A 14,763-nucleotide genomic window follows, 5' to 3' on the forward strand; every position below is an offset into this window, starting at 1 on the left:
TTTCCTTCCTGGAGGAATTCCACAGGAAGTGATTTCAAAACAATGACTTCCAAAAATACCTACTGAAGTCTGACATAAAGGTATTATCTCTGTAATTCCCAACACTTGGCAGTGATGGAGGCTGGAGAATCAAGAGTTCAAGGTCATCTTTGGCTACATAGAGTTGGGGGCTAGCCTGGGCTACATGAGATCCTGTCTCAAAACAAAACAAAACACAAACAAAAAAACTAAACAAAGAAAAAAAACAATAAGAACTTAAAGACTTCTAACAACAACAACAAAACATATTTGTCTTGGCTTGGAAATACCTGCCTATAGTCTCCGAGTTCAAGGGGCTGAGGCAGGAAGAAAGACCATGAGTTTGAGGCCAACCAGAATCACATGAAGAAGCCCAGGTTTAAAAACCCAAACCTAGAGGAGGGAGATTGCTTAGCCATTGATGCCCTAACGGAGGGCCTGGGTTCAGTTCCTAGCACCCACATGGTGGCTCACAATTGTCAGTAACATCGTTTCCAGGAGGTCCAGTGCCTCCTATGGCCTCTGTGGGAACCAGACACATACATCATACTTATATAAATACAGACAAAACATGTAAAATAAATAAGTAACGATATAAATTAACAAACAGAAAGATATGAAATACATAGCTTTAAAAATATATATTTATTGAGTGTCTACCCCCCCACACACACCCCGCAAAGCCATGGTGCCAGGCAGGAGCAAGCTGGAGGCAGGAGAAGTGACCGAGACACATAGCTCCTGCCCTCCATGAGTGAGCACCTCCAAGGAGGGATAAGGAGGAAGTATCAAATGCTTAATCAAATGGATACGATGTTAGATGGTACTGCTTGAGCTCCAGCACCGGGACCAACCAACCAGACCAAAGCTGAGTCACTCACGGGCTGAGACCAGGCTCGGCGGGAATCAGCAGCTCCCCAGATTACTCAGAGAACTTGCCTAGGATCGACCCAGAGAGGAGGACTAGGAGCCGCACTCAGGGGTGGCACTTAGCCTATGCAAGGCCCTGGCTTCCATCCACAACACAAGGAAAACAAACAAGCTAATGTCAGATTTGAGCCTCTGTCACTTAGGGAAATGGAGGCGAGGCTAGCCCAATCCATAAACAGCCAGTGTCCCGGGAGGTTAATCTAGTTTTCTTGCTGTTTCCACTTTCCCTTGCTCGCCCTTGTCCACCCTCTCTCTCCATCTCACCAGAGCACTTGCTGCCTTTGATTCTGTGACTGCAAATAAAAGCCGACTAAGAAGATGTGTGTGTCCCCACCCATCTCCTGGCTTCCGAAATTTCCTGTTGGCCTTGAATTCCTGGGCCCGTGGATTTCAATTATCTGAGACCGTGGGTATGGGTCTGCGCCACAGCACCTAGCTATGTTAGAATCTCTGAACTCGAGTCATTGGTAATTTTGTCTTTTCACACAAATGAATTGTAATTTGCAGCCAGCAGACAGGAGAGCACGGGAGGGCTTAGGAAAAGTAGAGTGGACAACAGTCTTTGAGGTAAAGCTAGGTATGGTGGCATAAGCCTACAGTCCCAGCTATGTAGCTTGAGCCCAGGACTTCAAGGCTAGCCCAAGGAAACATAGTAAGAAGAAAAAGAAAACGGAGCTAAATGAATTTAGGCTCCGAAAGTGTAGAGAACAAAAAGAGTCCAGAATCGACATGGAAAGTAAAAGATAGTGAAGTGCCATGATTTTTCTTAAGGAGGCAGAAGAAGCTCCTACAAGCTAAACTAAAGTTACTCAAGAGCGTCTAGGGCATAGCCTGTAGCAGAGCATAGAGCCTGCCTGGCATCTGTGGCTTCACTCAAAGGAGGGACAGTTGTCGCCATGAGACCACTGGGAAATCCTGGGCCAAGGAAGGGAAACACTCAGCAGGTTAGCACAATCCTGACAAGAGCTGGCTCTGAACCCCAAGACCCCAGAGCCTAAGGGGATTCCATCCTGTGACAGGTACCTGTAGGTACACTTCACAGAAAGAGAAGCATCTGCTATGGTCGGCCAGCCAACAACATGAGAATCTTTTAGACCCACATGGTCATCGGAAGGACTCCAAGCTGTTCGTGAATGCCCACAGAGGCACACCTGTACCTTTCCATAGCACACACAGCCCAAGAGGCATGGCAGATGCCTCTCCAGCAGGACGGTCCAACAGAATGCACTAGCATGGCGGCTTACAATCAATGCTGGTAATAGACAAGTTTCCCAGAAGTCAGGCTTCCCCCATTCCCTGGTCACCTTCAATGAGCCATAGAATCATCTAAAATGAGAGCCCCACTCCCCAGGGGGCGGGGCCTAGTCATCATAGCGGATCTCAGCCTGCAGCTCCTTGGTGACATAGGTCGTTAGCATGGCCAAGAGCTTCTGCTGCATGGCCTGGTTGCTCATGACCAGAGCAGTCAGCTGCACAGCGTCCGTCCAGTCCAAGTTCCTGATGATGGCCGTGGCTTCGTTAACAAGTTTCTGCTGTTCAGCAGGGGGCAGCTCCATTAAGATCTGAGGAACGGGCTTGAACTGTCCACTCGTCATCCAGGCACCTAACAGGCCCCCAACGGTCCCCCCTGGAAAACAAGGAAGGGCTCAATTAGTCAGCCTCATTCCCCAACAATGGCCTTTGTTTCTTGCCGAGAGTCATGACAAGTGGGGACATTCACCAGCAGGTCACAGCACGCCCAGCTTCTGCCAGGCACTCCGCAGGGCAAAGGTTGATGTGGTCTCTAGTCCATTTGGTCCACATAATTGATACTCAAATTGGTTTCTCCCAGTGCCCCTCACTTACACCCTCCCTACCTCAGAACTGTGCCAACTATGATCCCCTTCATGGCTGAGGAACACCCCCCACTCCCCGCCCCCCCCACCCCCCACGTGGCTCCCAGAGCAATTTGTCTCCATAAAGGAGAAGCAGAGAGGTACGTGCATCTTCTGGGGAAACCCATTTGCCTGGAAAGGCTGGGAGCCTGAACCGTTTCCACAGTGTACCAGTCTTAGGGGGTTCTGTTGCTGTAATAAAACACCACGACAATAAACAACTTGGGGTGGAAAGGGTTAATTTCATCTTACACCTCAGATCACACTCCATAGCTGAGGGAAGTCTGGGTAGGAGCCTGGAGGCAGGAGCTGATGCAGAGGCCACAGAGGAGCACTGTTCACTGGCTTGCTCAGCCTGCTTTCTTTTAGCACCCAGACCCGCCAGCTTAGGAATGGCACCCCCAACGATGGGCCAAGCTCTTCCACATCAATCATCAATCAAGAAAATGTACCACAGGCTTGCCCACAGTCAGTCTAGCGGGAGGCATTTTCTCAGTTGAGAGGCATTTTCTCAGTTGAGATTCCCTCTTCCAAAATAACTCAAGCTTGTGTCAAATCGATATAAATTCAGAGGTGTTAGGAACCGTGCCCTTGAGATTAGGGAATTCCTAGAGAACTCACATGGGGAATGACTCTGGCAGCAAGGCAAGTTGTTCTCTTGGAGATTCTGTCATCCCAATCCTCCAAGCAAACCTAACAGAATTTACTAGTTCTCTTTCCAGGGGAGGGCTTGGTTTTACTTTCTCTTACTTTTTTTTTTTTTTTTTTTTTGGATTATAGAGCCAGGGGCAGTCCAGAACTCTTGATCCCCCTGCCTCAGCATCTCAGCTGAGTATCATAAGTGTGTGCGAGCCACCTTGCCCAGTCAGAAAACACTATTTTTAGATTTCTGCTTTCACTGTTTTTCCAGGTCCTTGGTATTGTGGGAGAAGGGTGGGAGAGCGGCTCAGGGGCCAGCCAAGCTCTCTTAATAGACATGCATCCTGTCTGTCTATCTGCCTGCCTGCCTGCCTGTCTGTCTGTCTGTCTGTCTGTCTTCCTTTCCTTATTTACATCCCAAGCACCCTCCTGGTTCCCCTCACAGAGTCCCTCCCTCCTAGAAACATTGTTTTTAATTTTTAATTTTTTGGGTTTTTTGTTGTTTGCTTTTCAAGACAGGGTTTCTCTGTGTGCCAGACAACCGCTGTCACTGGGCACATTAGATCTGTATCTTCAAAGCCTCCCATGAACTGTACATATCAGCAATCAGACAGTCACAGATGCAGCCTGGATAGACTCAGTTGTTCCCAAGGGACAGAATATGGGGTAAGAAACCAAAATCGTTAGAGTAGAAAAATTCATCACACATGACCTTGACTATGTTACCAAGGTCAGCCTCACTGGAGATGCCACAGGATGCCGTGTATCCCTGGACTGATCAGAAGATGCTTCACCTCAGGGGCGTTCCCTCCCAAGGCTCAGGAGAAGCTCCTCATACAACTGAGAAGTCTATAAAACACCTGCCAGCACCCCCTCTCCCCCAATATCAAGGTCAGGAAAACCAGGAAGGGCTAAGAAACTCTCACGGGCCAGAAGAGACTACCGAAAACAAGGTTATAAAAGCAAAGTGTTGGGCTGGAGAGATGGCTCAGCAGGTAAGAGCACTGACTGCATGCTCTTCAGGAGGTCCTGAGTTCAATTCCCAACAACCCCATGGTGGCTCACAACCATCTGTAATAGGATCTGATGCCCTCTTCTGGTGTGTCTGAAGACGGCTGCAATGTACTCATGTGGTTGCCCACACCTTTAATCCCAGCATTTGGAGGCATTTGGAAGCAGAGACAGGCAGATCTCTGAGTTCCAGGACAGCCAGTGCTAGACAGAGAAACCCTGTCTCAAAAAAAAAAAAAAACAAAAAAACAAAAACAAAAAAAACACACACAAAAACCAAACCAAAAAAACAAAGGTGTCAGCTGAGCATAGGGGCCCACACCCTTAATCCCAGTACTTGGGAGGCAGAGGCAAGGGGATCTCTAAGTCCAAAGCCAGCCTAGTCTACATAAAAAATAAATAAATAAATAAAAATTAAAAAGTGGCAACTGGAAGAAAAACAAGGCCACTGAGCACTGACTGGTCAGTCACACAGAGATCTCACTGGATTGCATGAGTGCTGGCGGCTCAGTCCCCACCAGAAAACACATTCCCACTAAAACTAAACCTGGCTGAGGGAAACACAGGAATTTTCTGCACAATATTTGCAACTACATATTGCTACTCCAAAATGAAATGTTTGTGTTTTTTTTTCCTTCAAGAAAAGGCCTTTTAAAAAAAATTGCCAGGCGTGGTGGCGCACGCCTTTAATCCCAGCACTCGGGAGGCAGAGGCAGGCAAATTTCTGAGTTCGAGGCCAGCCTGGTCTACAAAGTGAGTTCCAGGACAGCCAGGGCTATGCAGAGAAACCCTGTCTCAAAAAAAAAAAAAAAAATTCAAGTAACTGCAAACAGAAACGCAGATGAGGATTCGGAGGCTGGCACCAATACCGGCTACCCCTACCCTACAGAACAAGGGGAAAAGGTTTTCCTACACACTTTCCCCATTAAAGTGGGCACCCCTCCTCACTATGCTATAGCATCCAAGGGCATGCTCCCTGGTGTGAGGTCAGCCCCCCTTCCCCTAAAGTGTTGTTGGGGAGGACAGTGCAGACAAAACGGGGTGGGGGTGGGGGTGACCATTTGGTGCTGGTAGTAGCAACAATAGTGGTGTCTAAGATTGAATATCGACCAAAAATCAACACGATTGTCCAGTGGTTCTCTGTGAACAGAGGAAAAGATGGAACCAGAACCCTGAGGGTGTGCGGCAGGGAGAGCAAAAGGAGAGCAATGCTTAGCTCCTTAGCGCCTCCTGGAGGAAGGGAATGGCCTAGAGTGGAAGTCGGGAGGCAAGTTAGCATCCTGTCTGCCTTAGGTGGAAGCCAGAGAAAGAGAATAGAATCTCACTCAGGAGATAGGTGGTTGCGTCACTGCATCAGGCTCCAGGTGACAACAAGGTGGGCGGGGTCAGCATCTTTCCTATTTACTGTAGTCCAAGAGGCTTAGCCAGTCTAGTGCAGGAACTGGGTAAGGTGGGGCAGAATAACTGAGAAGCCCATCTGACAGTTTGGGGGGCGGAGGGTGAAGGACAAGCTGGGATCTAAGCATCCACTGCACTGACCACATCTTCTGCTGCCAGGTCAGCCTATGGCGCTTGTCAGAATTTCTGAGACGGGGCCCCTTAGGGCCAAACAATGCTCCCAGGACCCTCTAAGGGGAAGCCAGGAACAGCAGAGCAGAAGGGACCAGCAAAACAGGGCACGCAGAGAGCAGTGTGTCTAAGGGAGGTGCGCAGCAGGACAGGCTGTGGCTAAATGGGAAGTTAGCCTTGGCAGGAGAGGGCAGGTGTGTGTTGGAGTGGAGGACGCAGTGGGCAGGGGGTGACTGAGCGGGATTCTGCTCCCCTGGTGTTTCAGAGCCAGCAGCTGGGATGGCAGTGTGCTGTGGGAGATCGGGAGAGCCCTGGGAGCACAGCTTCCGGTCCCAAGGGAAAGCCGCTCCTCGATGGTCCAGGAACAGATAGCACTGCGCATGATCACTGCTTCTTTGCGGACTCCCTGGAGATGCCCTCCTCTTCTCTTCTTTTAATACTGGGACACCATGATTGTAATTCCAGCACTCTGGCGGCTGAGGCATGAGGATCTCAGATTTGTCTTCCTAACACGAGTGAACCTCTTGATCTGACCATACTGCAAGCATCTGTACCACCTCATTAAGGAACATCAATCTGGGATACATAGTTTCAGACTAGTCTGACATTCATAGAGATCATAGCTCAAAAAAGGTAGGTGGGACCGGAGAGTAGGCTCAGTGGTTAAGAGCAGGGCCCTGGCTGCTCTTGCTGAGGGCTACTGTTTGATTCCTAGCACCCACAGGGTGGCTCACAACCATCCTTAACTCCAGTTCCAAACAACCTAACGCCCTCTTCTGGCCTCTGTGAGTATTGCATGCATATAGTTCATGGACACGCAGGTAAAACACCCATGCGTATAAAATAAAAATACTCACTTTATAAATGTTTCATTAAGTAAACAGACCACCCAGCTTATGTCAGGGAGAACCCACTTGTAGGCTGGACTCAGGAGACAGAGACTGACACCCAAGCAGTGTGGCTCTGGAAGCAGACAGCTCCCTACAAACGCGCAGCTAGATTTGGTCTCTAAGAGAAAGAGGCATCCCAGGAAGGGATGTTCATACAAGTCTGACTGCACTATTCCTCCTGATACCAGTGAACCTCTTGACCTGACTGTACGGCAAGCATCTGTACTACCTCCATACGGAACATCAATATTTGATTTACAAGAGTACTTAATGCAGTGGGGATATCAGGACGTCGATGCACAAGTTGCTACTAGACCTTTGGAGAAAGGAGAAGCTATGTGTCTTTTAAAGAAAATGAAGCACCCACCATGACCAGGGGCCAGAGGCAGCAAGTCCAGACAGACTCTGCTCTTGCTCAACCTGAATAAAATATGGGCTGCCACAACAGAGACAGAACAGGACATAGCCATATGATACAACAGCCCCAGCCAAGCGTCCCCAGGACACTTAGGTAGGAGTGGAAGGTGAGGGCAACTCTAGGGAAACAAGATGTGGGCTGTCTTCTCCTGTCGTAGGAAGAAGTTGATGTCTGAGCTCCTGAATTCACAGAATTTGAAAACACAAAAGGAGAAGGTCTGGGCCATCTGTGAGTGTTCTTCCGTTTCTATGAAATGTAGCTTTCGTTTAATGCAACCTTCTCAGATGTCAACACTGCCACTGAAGGGAAGAACAGACTAAGCAGGAAGGGGTGTCGGCAACCTGGGAAACCGAAACCAACCTCAGCACAAAAGAGCCCCCCTCTGCCCAGCCTGCTAGGATATGGGGACTGGAAACCACAGCAGTCAGTGAAGAACTGCCCAGCTGCACGTGGCAGGTGCCCAGCCTATGTGGGGATGCTAACCACACTGTGCTGAACAGTCCATCAGAGGACAAAGCAAGCACACTGAGCCAAGAGAAGCGGGAAGCAGCAGTCCGTGGCCTCTGCTTCAGTGCTTGCCTCTAGGCTCCTGCCCTGAGTTCCTGCCCTGACTCTCCTTCATGCTGAAATAAACCCTTCTGACCCCAAGCTGCCTTTGGTCATGGTGTTCTCTCACAGCAGGAAAAGGCACATAAAGACACAGCCACACTCAAGGAAGGAAGTTGGCGGGCTTAGCTTCTTCTCCGGGTCCCTTCTCAGGACCCAGACACCCAGTACTTTTAGACTCAAGGATATATATATATATATATATATATATATATATATATATATAGTCCATCAGAGGATCTGATTCTTGGTGGCCAAGAATCAGAGGATCTATATATATCCATCAGAGGATATATATATATATATATATATATATATATAGAGAGAGAGAGAGAGAGAGAGAGAGAGAGAGAGAGAGAGAGAGAGAGAAAGGGCAGAGGAATTCCAGGAAAGGGTTTCTGGCATTGGAGGAAAGGTGCCTGCAGGCTCTGAGAGATACAAACACCAGGGCCAAGAGAATTCTGCATTACACAAAAGCTCAGAAGCTGTGGTTCTGACGGGGCATACCATACAAACAGGACCGGGCAGGCCATGTGACAGGCACCATTTGTACTTATCAGGTCATTCTCCCATGTGTTCCCAAAACCCCAACCATGCTGGAGGCCTGAAACACACTTTGTAGCTCAGGCTATCCTTGAACTTCCCATGTTCCTGTATCCCAAGTGCAAGGATGACAGGCCTGACCCTTGAGCTTTTATGATAGCCCCAAGGCTGGCTGTACCTGTAAAATCACTCTCACTCACCAACAGCTATTCCTGGTGGGCCACCAAGCAAGCCACCGACGAAGGCTATTGTCCCCGCAACCATGGCACCCCTTCCAGAGTGCTTGACGGCCGCCTTCATTTTCCTCTCCTGGGAAATGGAGCACAGAAGCTTCATGACGTCATCTACCATGATGGGCATCTCAGCAGACCCTAGGAGATGATTCAGAGAGATAGGTGGGCTTTGGTGTTTGCTCGTTTTGTGTACTTAAAAAAAAAAAGTAGACACGTGTCCTGCTGCATATGTGTCTGTGCCCTCAGAAGGCAGAGACCCCCTGGACTAGAGTTACAGACCATTGTGAGATACCATGTGGGTGCTGGGAATTGAACCTAGGTCCTCTGGAACGATAGCCAGTTTTCTTAACTTCAGAGTCATCTCTAGAGTGCATGTTTGCCTTTGTTTTTTGAGATAAAGTCTTGCTACATATTCCAGACCAGTCTGGACTCATAATCATTTTCTCTCAGGTTTTTGAGTGCTGGGGTAATAGGAGAGATACTACCACTATACCTTACAGATGAAAGGAAGATTTTTAATACACTTATGAGTATTTTAACCCAATGTAACACTTTACAGCATTTTAGAAGGAGCTCCCATCTTCTGGGAAGAATTGCTTGGCCATGTGCATGCCAGAGAGGCACACAGCCCTCTGTGCTTCTCTGAAGCCAAAAGCCTGGGCATGAGCTAACAAGCTACAGAAAGAAGCAGCCGAGTGGATGAAAGGTCTTTTCTGCCTTCTGATTAACTTCAGACTTCTGACAAATGAGGAAGCAGCCTCAGCCACAGGCTTCACTAGCTCCTACCAAGCTAACCTGACCTCTCACACAAACACACTTCCAAAGTGGCTCACGAAACCTTCAATGTATAAAGGCTGTCGGGAACAGGAAAAGCCAAATCCAGATGGCCTCTTGATGTGGCATGGTATCTGAGCCAAGCCAGAAATTGGGGAAAGGACAAGATTCTGAGGCCACACTGGCACTGGCCTGCTGAGTAACCAACCTGAAGCCAAGAGTCAGATATTTAGCTTTAATATGGAGTGAAAATGGGGCTGAAAGTACAATTCTATATGGGAGAGCATATGTCTGGCATGAACGATACTTTTAAAAGAAAAGAAAAGAAAAAAAGATGAAGAGAGACCATTTATCGGCTGGGCCCTTGTAAAGGATGAGCAAGAAGGATGCAGAGTGATCGACTCTGCACTGCGGACCCTGTTGGGACATTACAGGCAGAGACAAGAGCTAGGTATGGTACCACAAGGCAATACTCAGTACTTGGGAAGCTAGAGCAGGATTATGAGCCCGTGGCAAGCCTGGATTAGATAGCTAGGCTCTCTACCAAGATAAAAAGAATGATGATTACTTAGTTAATTAGTAATAAAGAAAACCAGGAACAGTATGAACTACCGCGATGAAACAATCACAGAACAAAATAACTGAAAGATCTCCAGAGGCTGGCTGCTTGGCATGGTGGCTCATAGGCGCAATTTTGGCACTTGGGAAGTAGAAGAAAGGTCAGATGAGTCTGAGGCCAGCCTGGGCTACACAGTGAGATCCGGCTTGCCTGCCCTACAGAGCAAGAGACCCTGTCTCAAAACAAGAGCCAGCCGGGGGCTTGCAGGATACAGGAAACCATGGGCTTGCAAGATACAGGAAATCACAGGCAGCCCTGAAGAACAGTGAGCCTACGAGCAGTTTGCTAGGATCAGGACGCATTGCCTTGCTGGCTGGGAAGTGAGGGACAGAGGCATTGCCATAGGTGAGGTGGACTGTGCCCCGCAGAGGGAGTGGTAGGTAAGGAGAGACCACACACTGAGAGGCCACCTCATAAGGCTGGTAAGAAAAAGCAGCAGACGTGATACTTCCAAGAGGTGTTTCCTGCTCCCAGGAGGCTGAGGCCTTAGTCAGCTGAGGGAACTTCCTGGGGGAGTCCCAGGCTACCATCAACAGGCTGACATTCTCCTGGGCTTTGCTTGGTTTTTCTTGATACCCAAGAACTCTGCAGAATCCAAATCTCCTCGTGTAAAATTGTCCCTGAGACCCTGGGAGTTCTGGGCCCTCATAAGGAACCCATGGAGCCACCATACTGTCACAAGGCTATTTTTAAGAACTTCAGGGGCACTGGAGAGATGGCTGAGTGGTTAAGAGCATTGACTGCTCTTCCAGAGGTCCTGAGTTCAATTCCCAGCAACCACATGGTGGCTCACAACCATCCACCTGTAATGGGATCTGATGCCCTCTTCTAGTGTGTCTGAAGACAGCAACAGTGTCATATACATAAATAAATCTTTAAAAAAAAAACTTCTGGACATTGTATGTTGTGCTCTAGTCCTGGAAATGTCCAATTTTGTCACCCCCACCCCCTTCTGAGACTTCGTTACTTACTATGTAACCCAGGCTAACCTGGAACTCATGGACCTTCTGTATGGGGTTCCTAACTCCCGGTACTGTAGGTTTGCACCATCATCTCTGACTTCCTTATCCATGTTGACAAACTTTAGATGAATACCTTCCTTTCAAAAGACTAATACCCCACCCCCAATCTGTAAAGTAGCTAAGCACTTCCTAGTTTAGCTTTGGTGCACAGCCAGCTTTTGGGTTTTGTTGTTGTTGTTGTTGTTGTTGTTGTTCAGGTACAGCCCAGGTCTCAGAGGGCTGCAGGACACCACCCATACTCGGAAGCACAAGGCCTGTGCCATTCTGGTTCTGAGGTTCGGCCAGCTTCAGCACCAGCACACAGGCACCAGTCCAAATCACAGAATAAGCATCTGCACTCTCACAAAGGTGGTTTCCTAACAAGACAAGGCATGTGAAGGAGTTAGGACAGAGATGCACACAGCAGCCCCCTCACCCATAAGGAACACACAGGGAGACTCCAGCAGATGCTTGAAAGCACGATCAGTCAGTCCAGCCAGCCTTTTTGCTCTGGTTTCTTGGCACTGTAACACCTAAGCTTTGGGATCATTGTTAATAAAACGGGTTTACTTGAGCTCATCATGCTACTCAGAATGAAATTTCTAACCATATAGAACAGCCCATGACTTAAAACTTGCATAGTATTTCAAACTCATGAACTGTTCATTTCTGAATTTTTTTTTTTTCACTTACTATTTGGCTGTGAGTAGCCGAAACTACAGAATGTTAAAAGTGTGGACAGGGTGGGGGGAGGGAGCTGGGAATGGAGTACTGGACTCACCCATTTTACCCCTGATTACCTACTCAAAGGATTATCTACCTCCAGATTTGCTCTGAATAACATTAAGTCAAAACCCATGGAGCATAAAAGGTACCAACATGCACATGCCATTCTCAATCTCTACCACGCCCAGACAAGCCTTTGCCAGAAGACAAGCCAGGCTCCTTAGCAGGTGCCAGGGGGCAGGAGAGCTGGGCAAGAAAGGTTCTGCCCCAGCTGGGCTTCTGCAGTCTCCAAGGCAAGGCAAGGCAAGGCTGGCCTAGGTTTCCTGAAGATTAATTCCAGAAGTTATGGCAGCAACAGGCTTTTGTTGTGAAAGAAAGGTTTGGAACCTGGAGTCTGTGAAAGCTTTCACTTTCTGAATTCTTCAGGCTCAAGAGACTGAAAGGTAACACGCCCCATTCTCCTCTTTCCTGGGGGCCACCTCTGTCTGTCTGTGAGGAAGAGATGGGGGGCGCAGAAGACAAGACCTTCCCACAGGAGCAGAACGATTTCAATAGTGCTGTCCTCAAAACAGGTCCTGTTCACCGGAAGTCCATCTGCCAGCCATAGGGAAGACAAAAGCTAACTGGGAGCCCTGATGTCCTATAGTCACCCAGACTGGAGGGAAGATGACAGCAGGGCTCCCATACACAGAGGAGGTGAAAACTCAAACCTTTGGACAGCAGCCTGACCTGAGTCCAATCAAGTTGTGAGGGACAGAGGAGGAGGCCTCAGAGTAACAGGGGGCTCCATGTTCTTTATAGCAATCTTAGATGAAGCTGGGATTCAAATCCCCAGAGTAGAAGGAGGAAATGTGTCGGGGGCAGGGGGTGGGTGAGGGGAGGCAGCAGGGAGAAACAAACAGAAACTGAGTAGAAAACAGGTCTTTGGCCAAATAGCAATATTTGCTCCCCTGTCTGGAATTCCCCAGCTGCACTCTGTCCTCTGTGAAGTTCATCACCCGTTCTTCCAGCCTACTAAGTTGTTTACTTACTTGATTGTTGTTATTTAAAAATAAGAAGATATCGAGGGTGTGCTGGCTCCCTCCCATAACCCCAGCATGGGGGAGGCTACGGTAGGACTCCAAGATCAAAACCAGTGAAGGTTACATAGTGAGACCCAGTCTCAAAATAACAGCAATAATAAAATCTTAGATCTTCCTAATTTCTCTTGAAAGATCAGAAGTGGTCAGTGGTAGGTTCACTACATAGCTCGCAGACTTAACTGACACCCATCACTCAGCAGCACCGTGCCCTCTGCACCTGGCCATGCATGCACCTTATCTACTTAGTCATAGAAGAACGTTTTACAACAACAGCTCCAATTAATCTGGCCCTTTGATCCCCTGACATTCATTCCTGGCCATCCCTAAGCTAGAGCCCAGATTTCCTCCCTCTCTGAGCCAAGCGCAGCAGTCCGCTAGGCAGAAGGCATTAGCTGTGGGAGACACCGCACCCGCGCACGCGCACTCCCAAGCATCCAGGCTGCGACTGGAAGCGCACGGAGCTGCTGACTACTCCAACCTCGGCGCTGCAGCTTAGGCCTTCAGTGTCTCAGGTCCTTTGCATTGAGATGAACAGCTCCAGCACTGGGCCTGACACCGTGGGGTCCCCGACCGGCTTCGCAGACCCCGGCTTCCCCGCGCGCACCTTTACCGAGCTGGAGTCTGGGATCGCCAAGGCACTGAGGCCCGCTCTGCTCTGCCAGCTCCAGAGAGGCATTCACAGGCCACCGCCACCCTGGCTCCGCCCTCCCACCTTCCGGCTCTGCCGGCCTTCCGGGTCGCGGAGCTCTGGGTCCCCACGGGTCTGGGTCCTCAAGTTGGGACAGGCCTGGGGAAAGATCTTGATGGCGGGGCGAGGCGTCCCTTCTGTGCCCCAGCGTCTGATTGACTGACACCAAGACCCAGGCTAGGAAACTCTGTGCCTGCGGAAATGGGGAGCTTCTGGGAGGGGACTCTGTGTCGCGAGGACCCGCTGCCCCCACCTCCTCTCCGCCTGGCCACCCCACTCAGTGCCCAACCTCACGTTTAGGATCTGGGACGGTTCCTGGAAAGTTCTCCTCGATCGCCCTTTGCGCTGGGTCTGTGACTTGCCGGACCCTTTACCCCACCAGGGTCCTGGACCTGGGAGATGATACAGGGGCTGGGCTGTCAGGAGCGACTGCTGGTTAATTAACGCTGGGGCCTGCGTGGGCGTGCAGGGGCTAGTATAGCTTTCAGGCCTCCTAGGACCAGAACAGAGCCCACTCCACTTGCAGGGCAAAGGGAGCCACTCGGAAAGAGCAAAGAGTAGCAGAAAAATCCAAAGAGGCCAAGGGAGCAGTCCCCGCCCCCTGGTCCCAAGGACTCTAGGGCTGGCCTGAAAATATGCCAAATCTGGTATCTCTCCCAATACTGAACTTTAACCCTGAGCAAAGTCTTGCTGAGTTGTCAGTGACAAACTAGATTCAGAGGGACTGGCCTAGCCAATGCCACCCAAATAGAGAGTGTGGCGAGCGAACTCCAGTCTAGGTCCAAGTGGCCCCTAGCTCGATCTGCCAGGTGTGGGTGGAGAGCTGATCTCCTATGCAGAGCCATATTATTTCTTCTTTTCTGTCTTCTTAGAAGGCCTTGATACCCTTTTAACATCAAGATTCTCCTGGCTGGAGTGGAAAATTCTGTGCGTTTTCGAGTAGTAGCTTTTGCCCGAGTTTGGGTGACTTTCAAGAGCCAAAGTTAACTGAGGCTAAGAATAGATTAGCTCCTTGCTCTCTGTGGGGCTATGAGGTGAGGCGCTTCAATGTTTCCCGCGGGCAGCGCCCTCTGGTGACAAAGTCGAGAACCAGACTCGCTTGTATGTAGAGATGATGGGAGCAAGAAAGTTCCGTGGAGAAT

At 49.4% G+C, this 14,763-nt stretch overlaps 1 protein-coding gene across 4 annotated transcripts; it reads right to left on the bottom strand.

The window, feature by feature from the left end:
* Positions 1 to 644: 644 nt before the first annotated feature.
* On the bottom strand, positions 645 to 14,198 carry CUNH19orf12 (chromosome unknown C19orf12 homolog). 4 transcript variants are annotated; one of them, XM_021167166.3, is made up of 3 exons: positions 13,916 to 14,198; positions 8,699 to 8,869; positions 645 to 2,575 (listed from the first exon to the last, which is right to left on the bottom strand). In XM_021167166.3, exons 2-3 carry the CDS (start codon positions 8,856 to 8,858, stop codon positions 2,310 to 2,312), a joined length of 426 nt encoding a protein of 141 aa, XP_021022825.1. In that variant the 5' UTR covers positions 8,859 to 8,869; positions 13,916 to 14,198; the 3' UTR covers positions 645 to 2,309. The 4 variants fall into 4 exon arrangements, with proteins under 4 accessions (XP_021022825.1, XP_021022826.1, XP_021022829.1 ...); XM_021167167.3 differs by having other exon boundaries at positions 13,911 to 14,198; XM_021167170.3 differs by lacking the exon at positions 13,916 to 14,198 and adding an exon at positions 13,538 to 13,854.
* Positions 14,199 to 14,763: the final 565 nt, after the last annotated feature.

This window comes from Mus caroli, unplaced genomic scaffold, assembly GCF_978045245.1.
Source record: "Mus caroli unplaced genomic scaffold, Mus_caroli_1 scaffold_8, whole genome shotgun sequence".
Lineage (NCBI taxonomy): Eukaryota > Metazoa > Chordata > Mammalia > Rodentia > Muridae > Mus > Mus caroli.

Bases quoted from the DNA above. Each gene is read 5' to 3' on its own strand.
- CUNH19orf12 (XM_021167166.3), bottom strand. From the start codon at position 8,858: ATGCCCATCATGGTAGATGACGTCATGAAGCTTCTGTGCTCCATTTCC. The intron at 2,576-8,698 runs GTGAGTGAGAGT...CTTGTTTTCCAG, and splicing joins CCCACCAGGAATAGCTGTTG to GGGGGACCGTTGGGGGCCTG.